This window comes from Bubalus kerabau, chromosome 21 (assembly GCF_029407905.1).
Source record: "Bubalus kerabau isolate K-KA32 ecotype Philippines breed swamp buffalo chromosome 21, PCC_UOA_SB_1v2, whole genome shotgun sequence".
NCBI lineage: Eukaryota > Metazoa > Chordata > Mammalia > Artiodactyla > Bovidae > Bubalus > Bubalus kerabau.
The window spans coordinates 35,623,987-35,642,507 of record NC_073644.1 but is presented as its reverse complement, the minus strand read 5'-3'; the positions used below and the strand labels follow the sequence as shown (position 1 = coordinate 35,642,507).

The window sequence follows — 18,521 nt, the reverse complement described above, 5'->3', positions numbered from 1 at the left end:
GCTGTTGCCACATTTCTCAAATTCTTTTACATGACAGTAGAAAATTTATGTTTTATAAAAGCAGCTTTGGTTTTCTCCAGCTTTTGAACAACAAGGTCAGGTCTGCGTGTAAGTGTATATACTAATGAGTCGGACACAACTAAGCGACTTCACTTTCACTTTTCACTTTCATGCACTGGAGAAGGAAATGGCAACCCACTCCAGTGTTCTTGCCTGGAGAACCCCAGGGACGGGGGAGCCTGGTGGGCTGCCATCTATGGGGTCGCACCGAGTTGGACACGACTGAAGTGACTTAGCATAGCATAGGTACACACGAAATGAGTAAAACGTATGATTCCAACTCACTCAAGAAGCTCCAACGTGATGGTTCCTTTGGGTTCTGCTTCTACGCTCTTCCCCCAGAACTTCAGTTTGGGATAGATTGAGCCATGAAAGATGAAATCATTGTTTAATCCTTCAGCATGAAATGCACTAATGGGTGGGTGATGGCTGACCTGCTCAGAGATGAGTCTGAAACCAAGGTCATCTCTTAAGATTAAAAAAAAAAAAAAGGTAGTGTTATAATACACTCATCACAAAAGATATACATTATTGTCATTTCAGTCTGAAAGCAATGCTAATATATATACCATGTGTAAAATATACATCAGAAGCTGCTGTACAGCACAGAGGGCTCAGCTTGGTGCTCTGTGATGAGAGGTGGGAAGGGGAGTACGGGGGGGTGAGAGGGAGGCTCAAGAGGAAGGGGATATATGTATACTTATAGCGGAGTCATGTTGTTGTACAGCAGAAACCAACACAACATTGTAAAGCAACTATGCTTCAATTAAAAATAAATCTTTTTAAAAAGCAATGTTAAAGTATTAAGGAAACGGATTTGACAAACTGAACAATTCTTTATTATCATCCTGATGAAAAGGACAATACATGAGAAACTGCAAAAATGCATCCCAAACAACTAAAGCCAATGTTATTTTACATCGAGCTACTTAAACACATTAAAATAAGGAATACCCATGAACTGCAGTGATTTTCATGAACTGACAATACTAGCCATGTAAATTTAAAACGTATCATCCCATTTTATACTAAGAAGAATCTAAACTGTTTCCTTTTCAAACATCTAGGGAATAAATGAGATCAAAACTTGTGGACCAAGAGAAAGATTCAGAAAAACAAAAGCCAAATGAATTCTCTAACCGTGTGTAAAGAAGCAAGCCACTGCAGGCAGACAGTACTGCACCCTTAGATACATTCACTGCCTCTATGCCAACAATCTAAGTTTATGCTAATACATTTTATACAGTTATTTTTTAAAAATCTATCCTAATGGGCCACATAAGTAGAAAGGATGATAGCTAATCCTGCAAGATCAGGAATACTGAAATTCTTGTATTTACTTTTAATAATGGTCCACTTTATATATGCTTTCATACTTTTGACAGTCTCTAAAATAACATCACAGAAACAAACATCAAAGTTGTTACCTTTTCTCCAGTCTTACAAAATGTTGGTAAATGCTCAAAAAATACCCATTTTCACTTGAAGAGCTATGTAAATCATGCAAATTCAACTATCCGCCTGGAATAGAGTGGAAGATCTTACCGAACTAACTCGTAAGTCTCTCCCAGGAGTGGGTTGAAAGGCTTTCCAGTGCGTTCCCACTGCGAGGCAACAGCGGAGACAGCAAATGCAGCCACACACTGGGGGGGCAGAGCGTGAGCATAGGTTAAAACCAGCCCCGCTGGCTCCTCACTCTTTCAGGAACTGAAATTTTGCTGAAGACAGTAATTTACAAAATGATTCTGTGGAGTTTAATTATGTTGCATGTTTAAGATGGCTTAATAAGCAAACTAATAAACCAATCTGGATATTCAGAATGAAAATGACTCTGAGTCTCTTCCTGTAAGTCATCCCAACTGTGGTTTTTATAAATATACTCACAGTGTTATAAATACTCTCAAGGACTTTAAAAAAAGACTCTCACATCTGACATTACTTTTAATTCCTTTAAAATTTCTAAAAAGTACACCACCAGATGGTAAAGAATCTGCCTGCAATGCAGGAGACTCAGGTTTGATCCCTGGATCTAGAAGATCCCCTGGAGAAGGGAATGGCAACCCACTCCAGTATTCTTGTCTGGAAAATCCCATGGACAGAGGAGCCTGGTGGGCTACAGTCCACTGGGTTGCAAAGAGTCAGACATGCCTAACACTTTCACATCCCTTTTAGGATGGGGTGAAGAGATAAAACCAAACAAATTGGTATCAAGTCCAGTGAGGTTGGGAAAAGCTGCTTTACATACATGGAAGGACACAAGACTCCATTTAGAATGCTATTGTTTTGTTGGAAGGAGAACAATGTATCCACTCTCCCTGTGTCTAGTCCATCCATATATATCACATGAATATTTCCCTTCAAAAAAAAAAAATCAAGAAGTACAATTCCTTCTTGTCCTCTTTTTTAACCTATAGTAGTATGTGCATATTTATATAAATACATAAGCATAAATACACTTATTTATATATGTGTATACATGTCTTCCTAGAAACACTCTGAGAAGTCTGAAAGGCTGAATTGTCTTCCCCCAACACAATGCCACTTTCTAAAACAATGCCTCAGAAACAGCTCACTAAACTCAGGTTTGGTTTTGGACCTTTCTGCTTTCTTCCAATCTTCATTGGTCTGTGGAAGGAACACAGATGACACTCCAAACATGTTATGTATTAATAACATTTCCTAACCTCGCATTAAACTTAACATGAATTCTGTGCGTGTAGGTGGGGGGTGGGGAGGTAGGGGAGGTGGCAGAGAAGACCTTCCAAGACTTCAGTCTTTCCCAGGGCTTGGCGACACGCACCTGCATCCTTTCCACAGGATCAGCGAGCGAGCTGGCCTTGTGGATGAGGTATGTATGCTCCATATATTCAGTGAGTCGCTGGAGGAAGCTCAAAGGCTCATTAAATATAACTGGCATGGTGATCTTGGAGAGTTCCTAGTGAATAAGAAAATGGAAACTGATGTCCAAAATACACAGTAAACCTACATGCTTCCATCTCGACATAACATGTTCCTGGAAAGAAAGTCACAGAAAACAGCGACCCATGAAATTTAATTAGCATTAGTTCAATTTCCTAAGTCTTCCCAGACCGTCTAACCATGTGGAATATACTGTTCTAGGCCTTGAAGGAAATACAAAGACTACCCAGACGTTCTTCCTTGGCTTCAAGGAGCCTGCAGTCTACTAGTGATCACTGAGATGATGCCTGTTAATAAGTCTGCCTCAGATCAGAATTAGCAAATGACAAATAAAGGTGACGGGGATGAAAGACCAAACATCTCCACATTGGGCTAGGAAGCTACCACACAGACCATTTTTTGTGGATGATTTTTCAAAAGAACTTCAGACTGCTTTTCACAGACAATACTGAGGTTTTCTGAGCACATCCATATACATTATGAACTAGGGTGCTAGATGGCTCATGTATATTTTACAGAATAGATATTAAATTCTGTCTGATAGAATGACACAATCATGTAGACTTCCAAGAATAATTTAATGACTGGGAGGGGTCCTCTAACCTCAATTGCAACCTTTCACCTCTGTTTATCTGGGCTTCCCTGGTGGCTCAGACGGTGAATCCGCCTGCAACATAGGAGACCTGGGTTCAATCCCTGGGTCGGGAGATCCCCTAGAGAAGGGAATGGCAACCCACTCCAGTATTCTTGCCTGGAGAACTGCATGGACAGAGGAGCCTGGTGGGCTACAGTCCATGGGGAAGCAAACAGTCGGATACAACCTAGCAACTAACACTGTCACTTTCCCTACCATATCCTGCCAGCAAACAGCAGCACCATAGGATCTTTAAAAAAAATTCATTAGGTAACAAACTTATCTTGGTTTTCTCTAGATTATTCTGATAATCTTCCCAACCTTCCACCTATCATTATTTACCTTTCTCGTGGGAATCAGGTCTTTCATGAAACCTGCTAAAACCACGATCATGTGAACAACCCCAAGGCACCATCCAGGTGGAATGCCACCTGCTTCCGCCCACCCCTCTAAACATCTACATTCTTACAGATGTGCACAATTAATCAAGTGACCTTCACAAAACTACAACCAGCATGTGCACACGCACACACACACACACCAGAAGCTCATTTATTATCATAAAATACTGCAGAATGCAGACAGATGTAGCAGCTCAATGTAATGAAAAGAAATGATAGGTTTACACTGCCTCTCTGGGAAGACAGAAGAGAACAGGAATGTATAAGGAGATAAAGAACAGAAGGCTCTTTTCTATGTGACATCCTGAGATCTTGGTAAATGCAGAAATTCACTGGTGGGCCAAGTCAAGAAAGCGGGGACTGCCAAGGCTTGTCTTAACTGAGATGTCTCAGACTCTCTCTCTTTTACTTAAAATACCTTCATGGGTTTTTTCTTTTTTTTTTCTTTTTTAAAAAAAAAAAAGGAATATGCAATGCTCAGTAATAGAAGTAAAAACATGAAAATGCTCCTTTCCTTAGAGGCAAAGCATCAACAACAGTTTGGGGTACACTGCTGTGTATTTGCACACATGTGTGTACATGTGTGTACACATATACCTTACTGGGTTTTTTAAATGCATGGCATCTGCTATGTGTACTGGTTCATTTACTTGCCTTTTTTGCTGTCCTTGTGTTTGGAGGTCTTACGCACACGTACAGTACATCCCTAAGTCTGTCAAGTTCTTTGTAATCCCTGTGCTATTCAGTGGTTAAGACATCAGAATCAGGCTGAGCTCCATGACAGGCTCTCTCATTCAGCAGTCATGCAACTCTGGCCAAGTTAAACTCTGCCAGCTTCCTTACAATACCATGGCATTAATCTAACAACGTATATAGCATAATCTACTAAAAGCATTCTTCTAAGACCAATACTTGCAAAACACTTAGACTAGTTTGGGCACATTAGCAAATGCTACATTTATTCATTAAAAAAATTTTTTTAAGTCTATATATATATAGAAGGGAATGGCAACCCACTCCAGTATTCTTGCCTGGAGAACCCCACAGATGGAGGAGCCTGGTAGGCTACAGTCCACAGTGTCGCAAAGAGTCAAACACAATTGAGCAACTTCACTTTCACTTTCATATATAGCTATACCATGAACAATTTAATATTTTAGAACATGAGCAAATATGGTTTTAAGGTAAATTTCTATAAGTGGGTTTTTTAGGTCAAAGGTATGCACTCATTTAAAATTTTTGTCATTACTACCAAGCTGAATGCCTTCCAAAAACCCTTTATTCTATTTGTACTCCTACTACTGCTGCCTGGAAGTCACATTTTCTTTTAACATCAAAGGGAGGAGCAGTACTTCCAATCTGTTCATTCAATCATGGTCATTTTCTTTACAGAAAAATTTAACTGAAGGATAGTCAAATATTGAATGGGGCTAAGTAGTTCACTTTTAACTCTAGATGAAGATTAAAAAACAGAATCCTAAACATAAACATTAGGGAGTATCAGACCACCTTACCTTACCTGTCTCCTGAGACAGCTGTACACAAGTCAAGAAGCAGCAGTTAGAACGACATGGAACAAATGCCTGGTTAAAAATTGAGAAAGGAGTACAACAAGGCTGTATAATGTCACCCTGCTTATTTAACTTATATGCAGAGTACATCATGAGAAGGCTGGATGAATCACAATGCGGAATCAAGACTGTAGGAAGAAATATCAACAACCTCAGAAATGGATAAATTCCTGGAAAAAAACAACCTACCAAAATTGAATCATGTAGAAACAGGAAATCTGAACAGACCAATTACTAGTAAAGAGACTGAGGCAGTAATCAAAGACCTGCCAACAAACAAAAGTCTAAGACCAGATATCTTGACTGGTGAATTCTGCCAGACATTTAAAGTAAAATTAATACTGATCCTTCTCAAACTATTCAAAAACAGAAGAGGAGGGAACATTGCCAGTCGTTTTACAAGGTCAACATTCAGTTCAGTTCAGTTCAGTCACTCAGTCGTGTCCAACTCTTTGCGACCCCATGAATCACAGCACGCCAGGCCTCCCTGTCCATCACCAACTCCCAGAGTTCACTCAGACTCACGTCCATCGAGTCAGTGATGCCATCCAGCCATCTCATCCTCTGTCATCCCCTTCTCCTCCTGCCCCCAATCCCTCCCACCATCAGGGTTTTTTCCAATGAGTCAACTCTTCGCATGAGGTGGCCAAAGTACTGGAGTTTCAGCTTTAGCATCATTCCTTCCAAAGAAATCCCAGGGCTGATCTCCTTCAGAATGGACTGGTTGGATCTTCTTGCAGTTCAAGGGACTCTCAAGAGTTTTCTCCAACACCACAGTTCAAAAGCATCAAAGGTCAACATTATCCTGACACTAAAACCAGAGAAGGACAAAGGCAGACCCAGAAAAGAAAATTATAGGCCAATATCCACTATGAACACAGATGTAAAAGAAAACATTACCAAGCTGAACTCAACAATACATTTAAAGGGTCATATACCATGATCAAGTGGGATTTATTTCTGAGAAGCAGGATGGTTCAACACAAGCCATTAGTAAAATGAAGAATAAAAATATATGATCATCTCAACAGATGTGCAGAAAAAGCATTTGACAAAATTCATCCTTTCATCGTAAGTTCTAGCCAGAGTACTAATGCAAGAAAAAGAAAATGCATTCAAATCAGGAAGTAAGAAGTAAAATTATCTCTGTTTGCAAATGATATTATAAATAGAAAACCCTAAAGACTCCACCAAAACACCACTGGAACCAATATGTGAGTTCAGTGTGCTGCAGGGTACAAAACCAACTTACAACAACCAGTTGTGTTTCAATACACCAAGAATAAGCTATCAGAAAAAGATATGAAGAAAGCAATCCCATTTACAATATCATCAAAAAGAATAAAATACCTAGGAATAAATTTAACCAAGGAGGTGAAAGATCACACTGAAAACTGTAAGACGTTAACAAAAGAAATCACAGAAGACAGTAATAAATGGAAAGATATTCTGTACTCATGGATTACAAAAGTTGTTAAAATGTCCAGACTACCCAAAGTGATCTAGCCGATGCAATCCTTATCAAAATTCCAATGGCATTTTTTCACAGATAAAACAAAAACAATCCTGAAATTTGTATAGGACCACAAAAGACCTTGAATAGCCAATCTTGAGAAAGAACAACAAAGCTGGAGGCATCAAGCCTCCTGATTCCAAACTATATCACAAAGATATACTAATCAAAATAGTACAGAACTGGCATAGAAATGGACAGGTGGATGAATGGAATAGAGAGCCAAGAAATAAATCCATGCATTTATGGTCAATTAATTCTTGCCAAGAATACACAATGGAAACAAGCTAAATGTCCATCAATGGATAAAGGATCAAGAAAACATGGGGGTGTGTGTGTGTATCTATATGTGCACATACACATGAATATTACTTGGCCTCACAAAAGGAAATTTTTCCATTTATGACAACACAGATGAAACTGGAGGTACTTATGCTAAGTGAAATAAACCAGTCAGACAAATATGGCATTGTATCACACATAGGCGAACCTTAAAAAAAAAAAAATACTGAACCAATAAAAACATAGTAGAAAGTCATTGCCTAAGGGCTTCAGGGTGGGGAAATTAGGCAGAAGTTGGTAAAAGTGTATGAACTTTCAGTTATAATATAAATAAGTCCTGAGGAGCTACCACATAACATGGTAGACAACTGATAATGCTGTTTTGTATAAATGAAAGAAGAGTAGAACTTAAATGCTGTCACCAAAAAAAGCTACACATGTGAGGGGCTGGGTGTGTTAATTAGCTTGATGGGGGAATCCTGTCACAATACATACATACATCCAATCGTCTTGATACAGACTTTAAATATTTGTCAATTGTACCTAAAAAAAAAAAAAAGTTCACCAAGATGGTCTCTTTTAAAGCAACTTGACCATACAAAGTACACATATAGAAATAAAATTCTTCCAACATATCTTTCTAGAAACTTTTCACACTCCCAGGAGTGTAGATTCGATCCCTGTTCAAGGGAACTAGATCCCACATGCTGCAACTAAAGATCCCGCCCAGTCTAATCAATTAGTTAATGTTTAAAAACATAAAAGTCTTGTTATAGCCAATCCTGACCTGGAATGCCCTCCTCACTTTCCTTAAGTATCTCCTCCCCAGCAGAACTTCAAAGCCCAGCTCAAGCCTCTCCTCCTTGATTTCTCACCTCTCCCAGCTCCTGGAACACAATCTGTATTGTACAAGTGAGCATCTGATCACAGATTGGATGACCTGCTGCTATGTCAGGGGTACTAACCAGCACAACTTGCTAAGTACCCAGTGATACAATTCCCGAGGGAAGGGTAATAGCTCATACTTGCCTGTGTCCTCATCCCCTCAGAACAGAGCACAACACAGGTGCCCCTGCCCCCACGAGCTCCCGTGTATTCCCACTGCCCCGAGTTTACTCCGATTCGGGCATTTATCACAAAGCACGAGCCTCTCTCAACTCGTTCACTGGAATACAAACTCCCTGAGCTCAGAAGCCTCTTGTTGAATGATGCACACTAGTTCACATGGGAAAATGTGTGAAATAATAGGTTACAACGCAACATGTTTAAAAATATTTTGTAAACTGTATGTTATATAAACAAATATTAGAAGGTAGCGGTATCAAAAAGTTAACAGCGGTTGTCTCTAGGAGCTGGAAGTCCAGGTAATCTTGATGATCTTTGCACTTTCCTGTATTTTCTAAATTTCCTAAAAGGGACATTTATTTCTCTTACAATCAGGGGTAAAACAAGAGATACAATTTAAAAATCTTAACACTTTCAGCCTGGCCAAAGGAAGGGATGGGGAAGCTGACAACCTCGAACCACGGAAGGTGGATCACCTTAGGACACACAGGCTGACTTCTGCTAGTCATAAAACAGACAAAAGAAATACAGTGTATCTGGCATGATGGAAAAGGAGGAGCAGCTAGATACACTCAGGATGGTCCAGTCCTGGGGTCCAGGGACAGCAGAGGGTTGTGGCTGAAAGAATGCCTTCTGAATAGAGGGCACAGCAGTGGCTGCCAGGGCTGGGTGCGGGGAGCTGCTGATTCAGGGATGCAGAGCATGGGCCATGTGAGACGAAAAGAGTTTTGTGGAGAGATGGTGCTGACGGCTGCACAAGGATAATGCACAAATGTCACTGAACTGCACTCTTACAAACAGCTAAAATGGTAACCATTACACTATATGTATCCTATAACTTGAAAAGAACAAAAGAAAAGAATGGGCTGAGAGCACACACCCCTGCTACCTAATGCCTGTGTCACTTCACCAAGTGGGGACTTCGCTGTCGGGATTAGATTAGTTCACACAAAACACTCACAACAGTGCCAGGCATACATTAAGCGAGCAATACATGTCAACTACAGGATCGTTACTGTTAATAGAACATGCAAGACTGCCAAGTCCCCCAAGGTTGTGAGGAGGCAAGGTGGCTTCAAAGGCTGGGATACCTTGTCCTGCCACCTGGCAGCCGAGCTGCAGAAGCGCCACCCTGGGGGCAGCGTGACTTGAGTTCTGAGCTTAAAAGGTGAGGGAGTGAGGGAAGGACACCTCTTTCCCCTCTCCTCCCTGCCCCAGCCGGGAGGCATCGTGTAGTCCCACCAAGGCTCTCTGTCTGGTCCAATCGCCAAGAAGACAGGGGCTTCACCAGGGCAGCGATGTGAGCCCTGGCCCTTGATGGTATGTGACATGAGTGATGCCATTTCTGGCTCTGCTCTCGTTTCTACATTTTGCTTTGTGGTGCACATTAGCAGGGTGAGGTTTAAAGGAATTTTAAAAGGATTTATTCAGTAAAGGAATGAAGAACTTTACCTGGAAGTTTGAATTTGAACTTTTCCCCCTAAACATACTAGAATGACTATTAAACACTCACTGAGGGAACAAAAGATATGCCAATGGGTGGCACCTGTTGCTTTCATGATGATGGTGGGCTTCCCAGGTGGCGCTACCGGTCAAGAATCCACCTACCAAAGCAGGAAGTGCAAGAGATGCGAGTTCGATCCCCATGTTGGGAAGATCCCCTGGAGTAGGAAACGGCACCCCACTCCTGTATTCTTGCGTGGAAAACTCCATGGGCAGAGGAGCCTGGTAGGCTACCATCCATGGGGCCACAAAGAGTTGGATATGACTGAGCACACACATACACACACACACATAATTATTGTGGCTCGGGGAGTCCCTCATACCTCAGTTGGTAAAGAATCCACCTGCAATGCAGAAGACCTGTTCGATTCCTGCGTTAGGAAGATCCCCTGGAGAAGGAAACGGCAATCTACTCCAGTATTCTTGCCTGCGGAATTCCATGGACAGAAGAGGCTGGCAGGTTACAGTCCATTGGGTCACAAGAGTTGGACATGACTTAGCGACTAGACAACAATGACGGAGACAGATGGGAATCCAGGCCTAGGGCCTTAATCTTTTCTCTCTATAGTATGCATTGCCATACCCTCACATATATATTCCTGAGAGAATAAACAAGCAAGAATGGGACAGTCACAAGCCTGATAGATACTGGCTATTCAGCACCTGTTGGTTAGACTTCATATGAAGCAGCAAGTCAATGAAAGACTGTGGTGTCAACTCTGGAGACCAAGTTACAAAGGACATGGTTTTATCATCCATTCAATGGGCAGATTCCTTTTTAATCATTTGAAAAGCTCCAAATTCTAAAAGGGTCTTTAAATCCAATTTTGTAATCAAGAATAATTTAAACACCTTCCCCCTGCTTCTTTCAGTAATTCAGAATGCATTCAAGCAAATGAAAAGGCAAGCTTGTGGCCCAGGTAACAGGGAGTGGAAGGGACAGAAAAAGCCCCGATGGAACATACAAATATAGATCCAGACAATAGTAAAAACCACCTCGACTGCGTAGAACAGTCTAACAGATTATTTAAAATACAGCAATGAACTTGCAATTTTTTTGCCTCTATTAGTCTGTAATTATTATTAAACTTGGAAGGAAAGTTGTAACCAACCTAGACAGCATATTAAAAAGCAGACATTACTTTGTCAACAAAGGTCCATCTAGTCAAAGGCTATGGTTTTTCCAGTGGTCATGTATGGATGTGAGAGTTGGACTATAAAAAAAGCTGAGTGCCAAAGAATTGATGCTTTTGAACTATGGTGTTGGAGAAGATTCTTGAGAGTCCCTTGGACTGCAAGGAGATCCAACCAGTCCATCCTAAAGGAGATCAGTCCTGGGTGTTCATTGGAAGGACTGATGTTGAAGCTGAAACTCCAATACTTTGGCCACCTGATGCAAAGAACTGACTCAATGGAAAAGACCCTGATGCTGGGAAAGATTGAGGACAGGAGAAGGGGACGACAGAGGATGAGATGGTTAGATGGCATCACTGACTCAATGGACATGGGTGTGGGTGGACTCCGGGAGTTGGTGATGGACAGGGAGGCCTGGCGTGCTGCGATTCATGGGGTCGCAAAGAGTCGGACATGACTGAGCGACTGAACTGAATCTTACAATTATTTTAATTGCTTAAATTTAAATTTATATAATGGATATATAATGAAAAACGTGGCAATACAAATTATATTTCACTCCCTCTTGGAAATTCACAGAGACACCATTTTTACTTACAAGACAATGAAGTTTGGTACTGGATTCTCTAGATGCTGTATACAACCAATGAATAGGGTATATATTCCAGTAATAGGAAAAGCAACAATGCATATTATGAAGGTCAAGTTTCAGGAAGAAACATGAGCTAGAATGCTTTTATCACTGAAAGCTTCAGTCAGCTGGAAAAATTAAATATTTATGCCAGGCAATTCTACCTTGTGACCCAGCTGAAAGCAAAGTTTAAATTTATCCATGCAAATTAATAGCAACCAATGATGAAGCTGAAGAAACTCTTAATTGCAGCTGCTCATCAGCTGACAAACTGAGAAGAAAAAAAAAGCAGGCTGCTTTGTCCCTTAAGCACTATATAAACAACCCACAGGCAAGGCCAAGTCTGAAATGAAGAACAGTTTATAAGTGTTACGCCTAGCATCGTAATGGCCAACCGTGCAAATATTTAAGACCTGGGTTAGAGACAGCAGTTCAGCTTGGGTCTTAAGTCTGCCAGCAGGCAGGATGCTCACCCAGGTGTGCGACCCAAGCACTAAGTGGGCTTCTAGGTTCTTCACTGACGGGCAGCACTGGCAGCAGCCTGGGCTCTGTCCCCTGGGTGTGCCAAGGTTGGCACTGGATCCTCTCTCCACAACAGCCCTCCTACCTTGCACAGCTACCAAAGATGTGAAAATGTATCTTCCTTACACAGAAGGGCCTTGGATGGTCAAACGTCTCTCTCCTGTCTCATGCTACCCAGTCCCCTCCCTCTCCACAAGAGGTCTATCCTCTGTAAGCTGACCATTGTGGAGGGGTTCTTGCCATCCTAATACACCAATCATGCCCATAGTGGCCACACCAAGACCTTGCAGGACAGCCCTTGGGGACCACTCTGGATGCGCAGACTGAACAAGCCTGCCACTCTCCTGCCTCTTGCTGTGGTTATACCTCTGTTCCTCGGCTCTCACAGACCAGCCCTGGGGAGCACGCCACCCAGAAACAAAGGATCTACACACTGGACAGGGATGTCTGTGTATGAACTGAATGAACCACACCACGGATAGCTGGATGCAGCCAGTGGCAAAAAAAAAAAAAAAAAACTAGGGAGGAAAAAGACAAGAGAAGCATTGAGGGACAATATATTCTTTTCCTGTTCTTCCTGTCTCGTAGCTGAACGTTGTCAGGGTTGGGAGGCTGCGCGAGCCCTCTTACTAGGCCAGCACCAGGCGGGAACATGGAAGGATGCCTAAGGCACTGGCTGGACCTTGGACCAGAGCCACAGTCTCCACACTGTAGTCCCCGAAGGTTCCCGGTGACTGTAGGCTGGGATGCTGAAGGGGAACTGACCCGTGGGTGCTCACCCTCCACACACACTCCTACCTAAGAACTGATGGGCCAAGGATGCACCCGCATTGGAAGGCACACTGTGGCCCTTTTCCCACTTCTTCTTTTATAATGCCCTTTGTTTGATAAAGACTCTGCCTGCAATGTAGAAGACCCGGGTTCAATCCCTAGGTTGAGAAGATCCCCTGGAGAAGGGAATGGCAACCTACGTCCGTATTCTTGCCTGGATAATTCCATGGATAGCCCACGGAGTTGCAAAGAGTTGGACACGACTGAGCAACTAACATTTTCACTTTTCATTTACTTGGTGCGGGGAGGGGTGGGAGACCCCACCCCTCACACCATCCTGAATCCTAGCACAGCAGTTTTGCCCCAGTGTGTGAAAATCTTCAGGGCACCAAGCAAAGGAAGTTTAGAAATACAGTACTGGCCACACTGCTATATTTAAAATGGGTAACCAACAAGGTCCTATGGTACTGCACAGCTAACTCGGCTCAATGTTGTGTGGCAGCCTGCATGGGACGGAGTTTGGGGGAGAATGGATACATGTAAATGCATGGCTGAGAGCCTTCGCTGTTCACCTGAAACCATCACAACACTGTGAACTGGCTATATCCCAATGCAAAATAAAAAGTTGAAAAAAAAGAAGAAAGAAATACAGTACTGGTTTGTACCAAGGAAATCTCCTTAAGTCAAGGCCTGTTGTTTCTCATAAGACAAAGACCCGACATTAGAAGCAGGGTCTTCCGGTCACTTCTCGGATACTTATTTCAGATCACTGTAGAGTGAGGTGGTAGAGATGACACATTTTGTTTAACTACTTTGCCTCTTCTGCCTCCTGTCCCTTAAGTCGGTATTTATGTTATAATGTACTCGTTTGGGCAAAGCTCCAAATCTTATCTAGAGCTTATATTTAGAATTCAAGAATGAGACAGTTGTCTCAGTGACACAGACCAATGTGTTTATCTGAACCCAAAAATAACATCACAGTCCTGACAGTGACTGACCGGGGATGCGTCTGGTTCTGAGGTCACTTGGCAGGTACTCTGTGTCAAGGGAATGAGATGAGTCTGAGGTTTTCAGGGAAAACATTTAAAGCCCATGGTAAGACAAAAGTATTTCATGAAAAAAAGATTATACAAGGTACGTTTTAGGGAAAATATTTTCCGTTTTCTCAACGGAAATCATTATTGCAAGGTAGATGTGAGTTACAGGAATCGAAGTTGAGAGCCCCGGCAAAGCCTCTCCGCGGTGTTTCCCAGAGACCCAGATGCCCAGGACTCCAGGGAGGGTAACAAGACCTCCTGCAAGTTAACAGTTTTCAAATGTGGTTTCCAATAATGTTAAAAGAAGTCTTAATTGAGCTGTCAACTTGTGGATCATAAAAAATTATTTTTGATGGATGATATATTACCATTTGACTCGACGTACAGTCAGGAAAAAGCCAAAGAACGGATGATATTGCTAGATATTAGAAAAACACAAAACTCCTACTCCCATCTATTAATATAAGCAAGTCTTCTTAATCTTCAAATCTACTAAAAAATAAGAACATAATTGTTAGTGCCCTGTCTCATTCTAGCAATGAGTGAAATTCATTCTTGGATATCTTAACCCAAATGAAAAAATCCTTTTTAATGAATAACATTTTATCTTTTGTGGAATAGTTTCACAAACTTTGTAACGTTTGTTATTTTGATCATTCATGTAAGAAGAAATTGAAACTTTTAGTACCCAAGTCTTATGGCCATAAAATATAAATTCTTAAATTTTAATTTTACTCTATATTTTTGGGATAGCAAAGTATGATAGAGTACTCAATAAAAGACCTACAAAGATGAAAAAAATTAGGTTAGGGTAATACTCTATAGTAAATATAGAGTGAAAACAGGAGTTAAAGGAGCAAAAAGAAAAACAGATAAAGTTTTCAAATCTCTTATGGAATTTGGTTGTACTGGGTAACTTTAAGAATGATAGAATATTTTTACTTTAGTAACTTAGTATTTATAATATAACAGATCTTCCTCACCCTTTTATAATAATTCAACATTAATATTCTACAACTCCAAGACATTTAGCAGAAGTGCCCTCAGGGGCAGGCACCGACTCAAATTTTGTGTCCGGATGCCTTGGTTGCTCAACCTGGCGCTGGTTCTGGTTTCCAAAGTCACTAAGCATGGTGACCCGTGACCTAACCACTGGGTGAGTCCCGCTGACAAACCGTAAAAGGATTGGAGAGAAGAGAAGAAAGAAAACGGGAAACAGAAGACAATGGGATTATGACACCAGAATCCTTTAAAGGACGATGGGAATAAGGAAATAAGGAACAAAGAGTTCAAACTCCTAACCAGCACCAGTAGTAACTCTCAGATGGGAATCTGTTTGGTAAGAGCTTCAGTCGCAGAGAGATTTAGGATTGAATTCCAGTTATGTAAAGTATTCATTTCGTGTAGTATATAGCCCAACATTGGGTAACATAATCCTGTCCAAAACAGATTGGGAGAAAAAAAAAAAAGGGTGCCATTAGTTTTGGAAATCTAAGTCTCTATGTTCTTTTGGGAAAGAAAGCAAAATAGAATGTGTCCTGTATATGGCAGTGGAGGATGGAGCACAATGAGCCCGGCTGGAGCAGGTGCTCAGGGGCCCAGGGCATCACATGCCTGAAGATGCTGACTTTCTTTCCCGATTGGCGGTGTTTAGGCGCTACGTCGTGTCTGACTTTGCGACGCAACGGACTGTAGCCCGCCAGGCTCCTCTGTCCATGGGATTTTCCAGGCAAGAATACTGGAGTGGGTTGCCATTTCCTCCTCCACTCCTTCCTGATAAAATGAAGCTATACCTAGACCACACCTGGCAGGCAAGCGCCTATCATGGATTCTGAAAAGCCATGTTTTATTGGCTCCCTAACACTACGCCATAAACTACAACATCATAAATGAGAAGCACTGACTTCTGAGAAAGCTGGGACCAGACCCCAGCTGAACGGGAACCGGGAGGTCTCCAGCAGAGTGTCCACACTCCCCACTCTGCTCTCACGTGCTCAAGTCGACAGAGATGTCATGAAAAGCTACGGTGCATATCAGATTTCCTCTGCAACTTTTGAGACTTCTTATCATAAAAAGATAAGCCAGGGCTTCCCTACTGGCTCAGATCGTAAAGAGTCTACCTGCAATCCGGGAGACCCAGGCTCAATCCCTGGGACGGGAAGATCCCCTGGAGAAGCAAATGGCAACCCACTCCAGTATTCTTGCCTGGAGAAAGCCATGGACAGAGAAGCCTGGTGAGCTACAGCCCACGGGGTTGCAAAGAGTCAAACACAACTGAGCGACCAACACTTTCTTTTCCTCATGAAAAGAAGAAATTGAACGTGAAGCTATGGGAAGAGCTAGCTGAAGGGTCTGTCCACAGCTTCTGAGATCTACTCACACAGAAAGGATCTGAAGTCAAGTGTCTGGACTGTTAAGTGGAACAGAATCACCGAAGTGCAGTGGGAGAGTTTTCAAATCTACCTTCACTTCAAATTTGAATTCCAATTGGTTTCACAGCCACCTACCTCCTCACACAGGCTGTTTCCTGAGGGGTGCTAAGTTGCTTCAGTCGTGTCCAACTCTTTGTAACTCCATGGACTGTAGCCCACCAGGCTTCTCTACCCATGGGACTTTCCAGGCAAGAATACTGGAGTGGGTTGTCATTTCCTTCTCCAGGGGATCTTCCTGACCCAGGGATTGAACCAGTGTTTCTTATGTCTCCTGCATTGGCAGGAGGGTTCTTTACCACTAGCACCACCTGAGACTGACGCTTTGAAGTTAAGTTAATAAACTCTATGACTAATACTCTATGAATGCTGCTGCTGCGTTGCTTTAGTTGTGTCCGACTCTGTGCGACCCCATAGATGGCAGCCCACCCAGGCTCCCCCATCCCTGGGATTCTCCAGGCAAGAACACTGGAGTGGGTTGCTGTTTCCTTCTCCAATGCATGAAAGTGAAAAGTGAAAGTGTAGTCGCTCAGTCGTGTCTGACTCCTAGCGACCCCATGGACTGCAGCCCACCAGGGTCCTCTGTCTATGGGATTTTCCAGGCAAGAGTACTGGAGTGGGATGCCATTGCCTTCTCCCTATGAATGCTAATACCTTCTAATTTTTGACCTATTTCCCTTGGGAGGGGGGAGAAGGAGGCAGACATGAGAGGGGTTGATACCAAAAACTACTTTAAAAATTTATTCTGGGGATGTTACTTGCTTTCTCTCTCAAGATCCGTTGTACTTTAAATCTCCATTGTGCACAATGCTGGCCCCTTTGGACTGATTCTGCTGCCCTTTAGAGGGGAGCCCACAACAGTGCCCAAAGAACAATACTTCCAAATGCCAGAACACATTAATAAATATTCATCTAGAATGTTACTCTCTTACAAAACCTCACCAGAGAACACTCGCCCTCAATATTGCCTCCCCTGCAGCTCTTTCTCTATGAGTTTATTCAGAAAGTTCTACAGACACAAGTTTCAAAACACACCATGGTCCCCTTTCAACCCAAACAGCTCTGTTTTTATTTGCTTTCTCTATGATTCAGCCTGTCTCTGAACAAACAGTTCTGCACCTAAAAATAAAGGTAAAACCATTCTTCTGAAGAAACAGCGCATCTTTCAAAGAATGCAGGTACAAGCCAACATAACACTATTTACCATCTTTCAAAAGGATGGTTAATTTCCATTTAGACATAATCCTTGCTTGACACATACACCAGATGATTATCAGTTTCTAGCCTGAACAAACTCATGACACTACTGCTAAATCTGACATCCAGTGAGACAGGAGATGGTAAGTGACAGACTTAAGCCAGAGAAATACAGAAAGCTGTACTTTCCCTGATCACCAAAAAACATCAAACCACATCTGGTTTTCATACGGATTCTGTTGACTCAACAAACGTGATACCAATTCTACAGTAACTGTGGATTTCACACACTGTGCCGTGCTCTGTCTCTCAGCCATGTCCGACTCTTTGCGATTCCGTGGACTGTAGCCCGCCAGGCTCCTCTGTCCCTGGGGATTCTCCAGCCAAGAATACTGGAGTTGGTTGCCATGCCCTCCTCCAGGGGATCTTCCCGACCCAAGGAATCAAACCCAGGTCTCCCCCATTGCAGGCGGATTCTTTACCGTCTGAGTAACCAGGGAAGCCCTATCATTAGCAGGTTACAAAATCAATTTAATGAGCTAGAGTCAGCATTGATCTAATAGAAAAATATCATTTGTTTTAATGATGAGCATTTTTTTATGAAACTAGCTTTAATTTTAAACACACAATACTTATATACTTTCGTATTGGATCTCACTGACAATTATGTTTACTAAGGGTTTGAAAATATTAATTCTATAGGATATCATTTTTTTTTTCCTGAAAATTCCAGTTCTTAAGAGATTAATGTGTATAATTAACATTTTATTTAAGAATATATACATTTGCTTTGTCCTGATGAGTCTTAACGTAAACAAAATGGAGTTAAGAGTCCAGGTGTTCCGATTAAAT

The 18,521-nt window shown here is 42.0% G+C and overlaps 1 protein-coding gene across 13 annotated transcripts in view; it reads right to left on the bottom strand.

Annotated features, from left to right (window-relative positions):
- The window catches only part of OSBPL1A (oxysterol binding protein like 1A), a 228,779-nt gene that overhangs the window by 17,030 nt on the left and 193,228 nt on the right, over positions 1–18,521 (bottom strand). For 10 of the 13 annotated variants that reach the window (XM_055559777.1, XM_055559775.1, XM_055559779.1 and 7 more), the window contains 4 exons: positions 10,272–10,337; positions 2,861–2,995; positions 1,606–1,703; positions 346–528 (listed from right to left, as the gene is read on the bottom strand). In XM_055559777.1, the coding sequence (XP_055415752.1) occupies positions 346–528; positions 1,606–1,703; positions 2,861–2,995; positions 10,272–10,337 (482 nt within the window). Of the gene's footprint in view, positions 1–345; positions 529–1,605; positions 1,704–2,860; positions 2,996–10,271; positions 10,376–18,521 lie in introns of all 13 variants that reach the window. The other 3 variants (XM_055559780.1, XM_055559782.1, XM_055559787.1) reach the window with 2 other exon arrangements.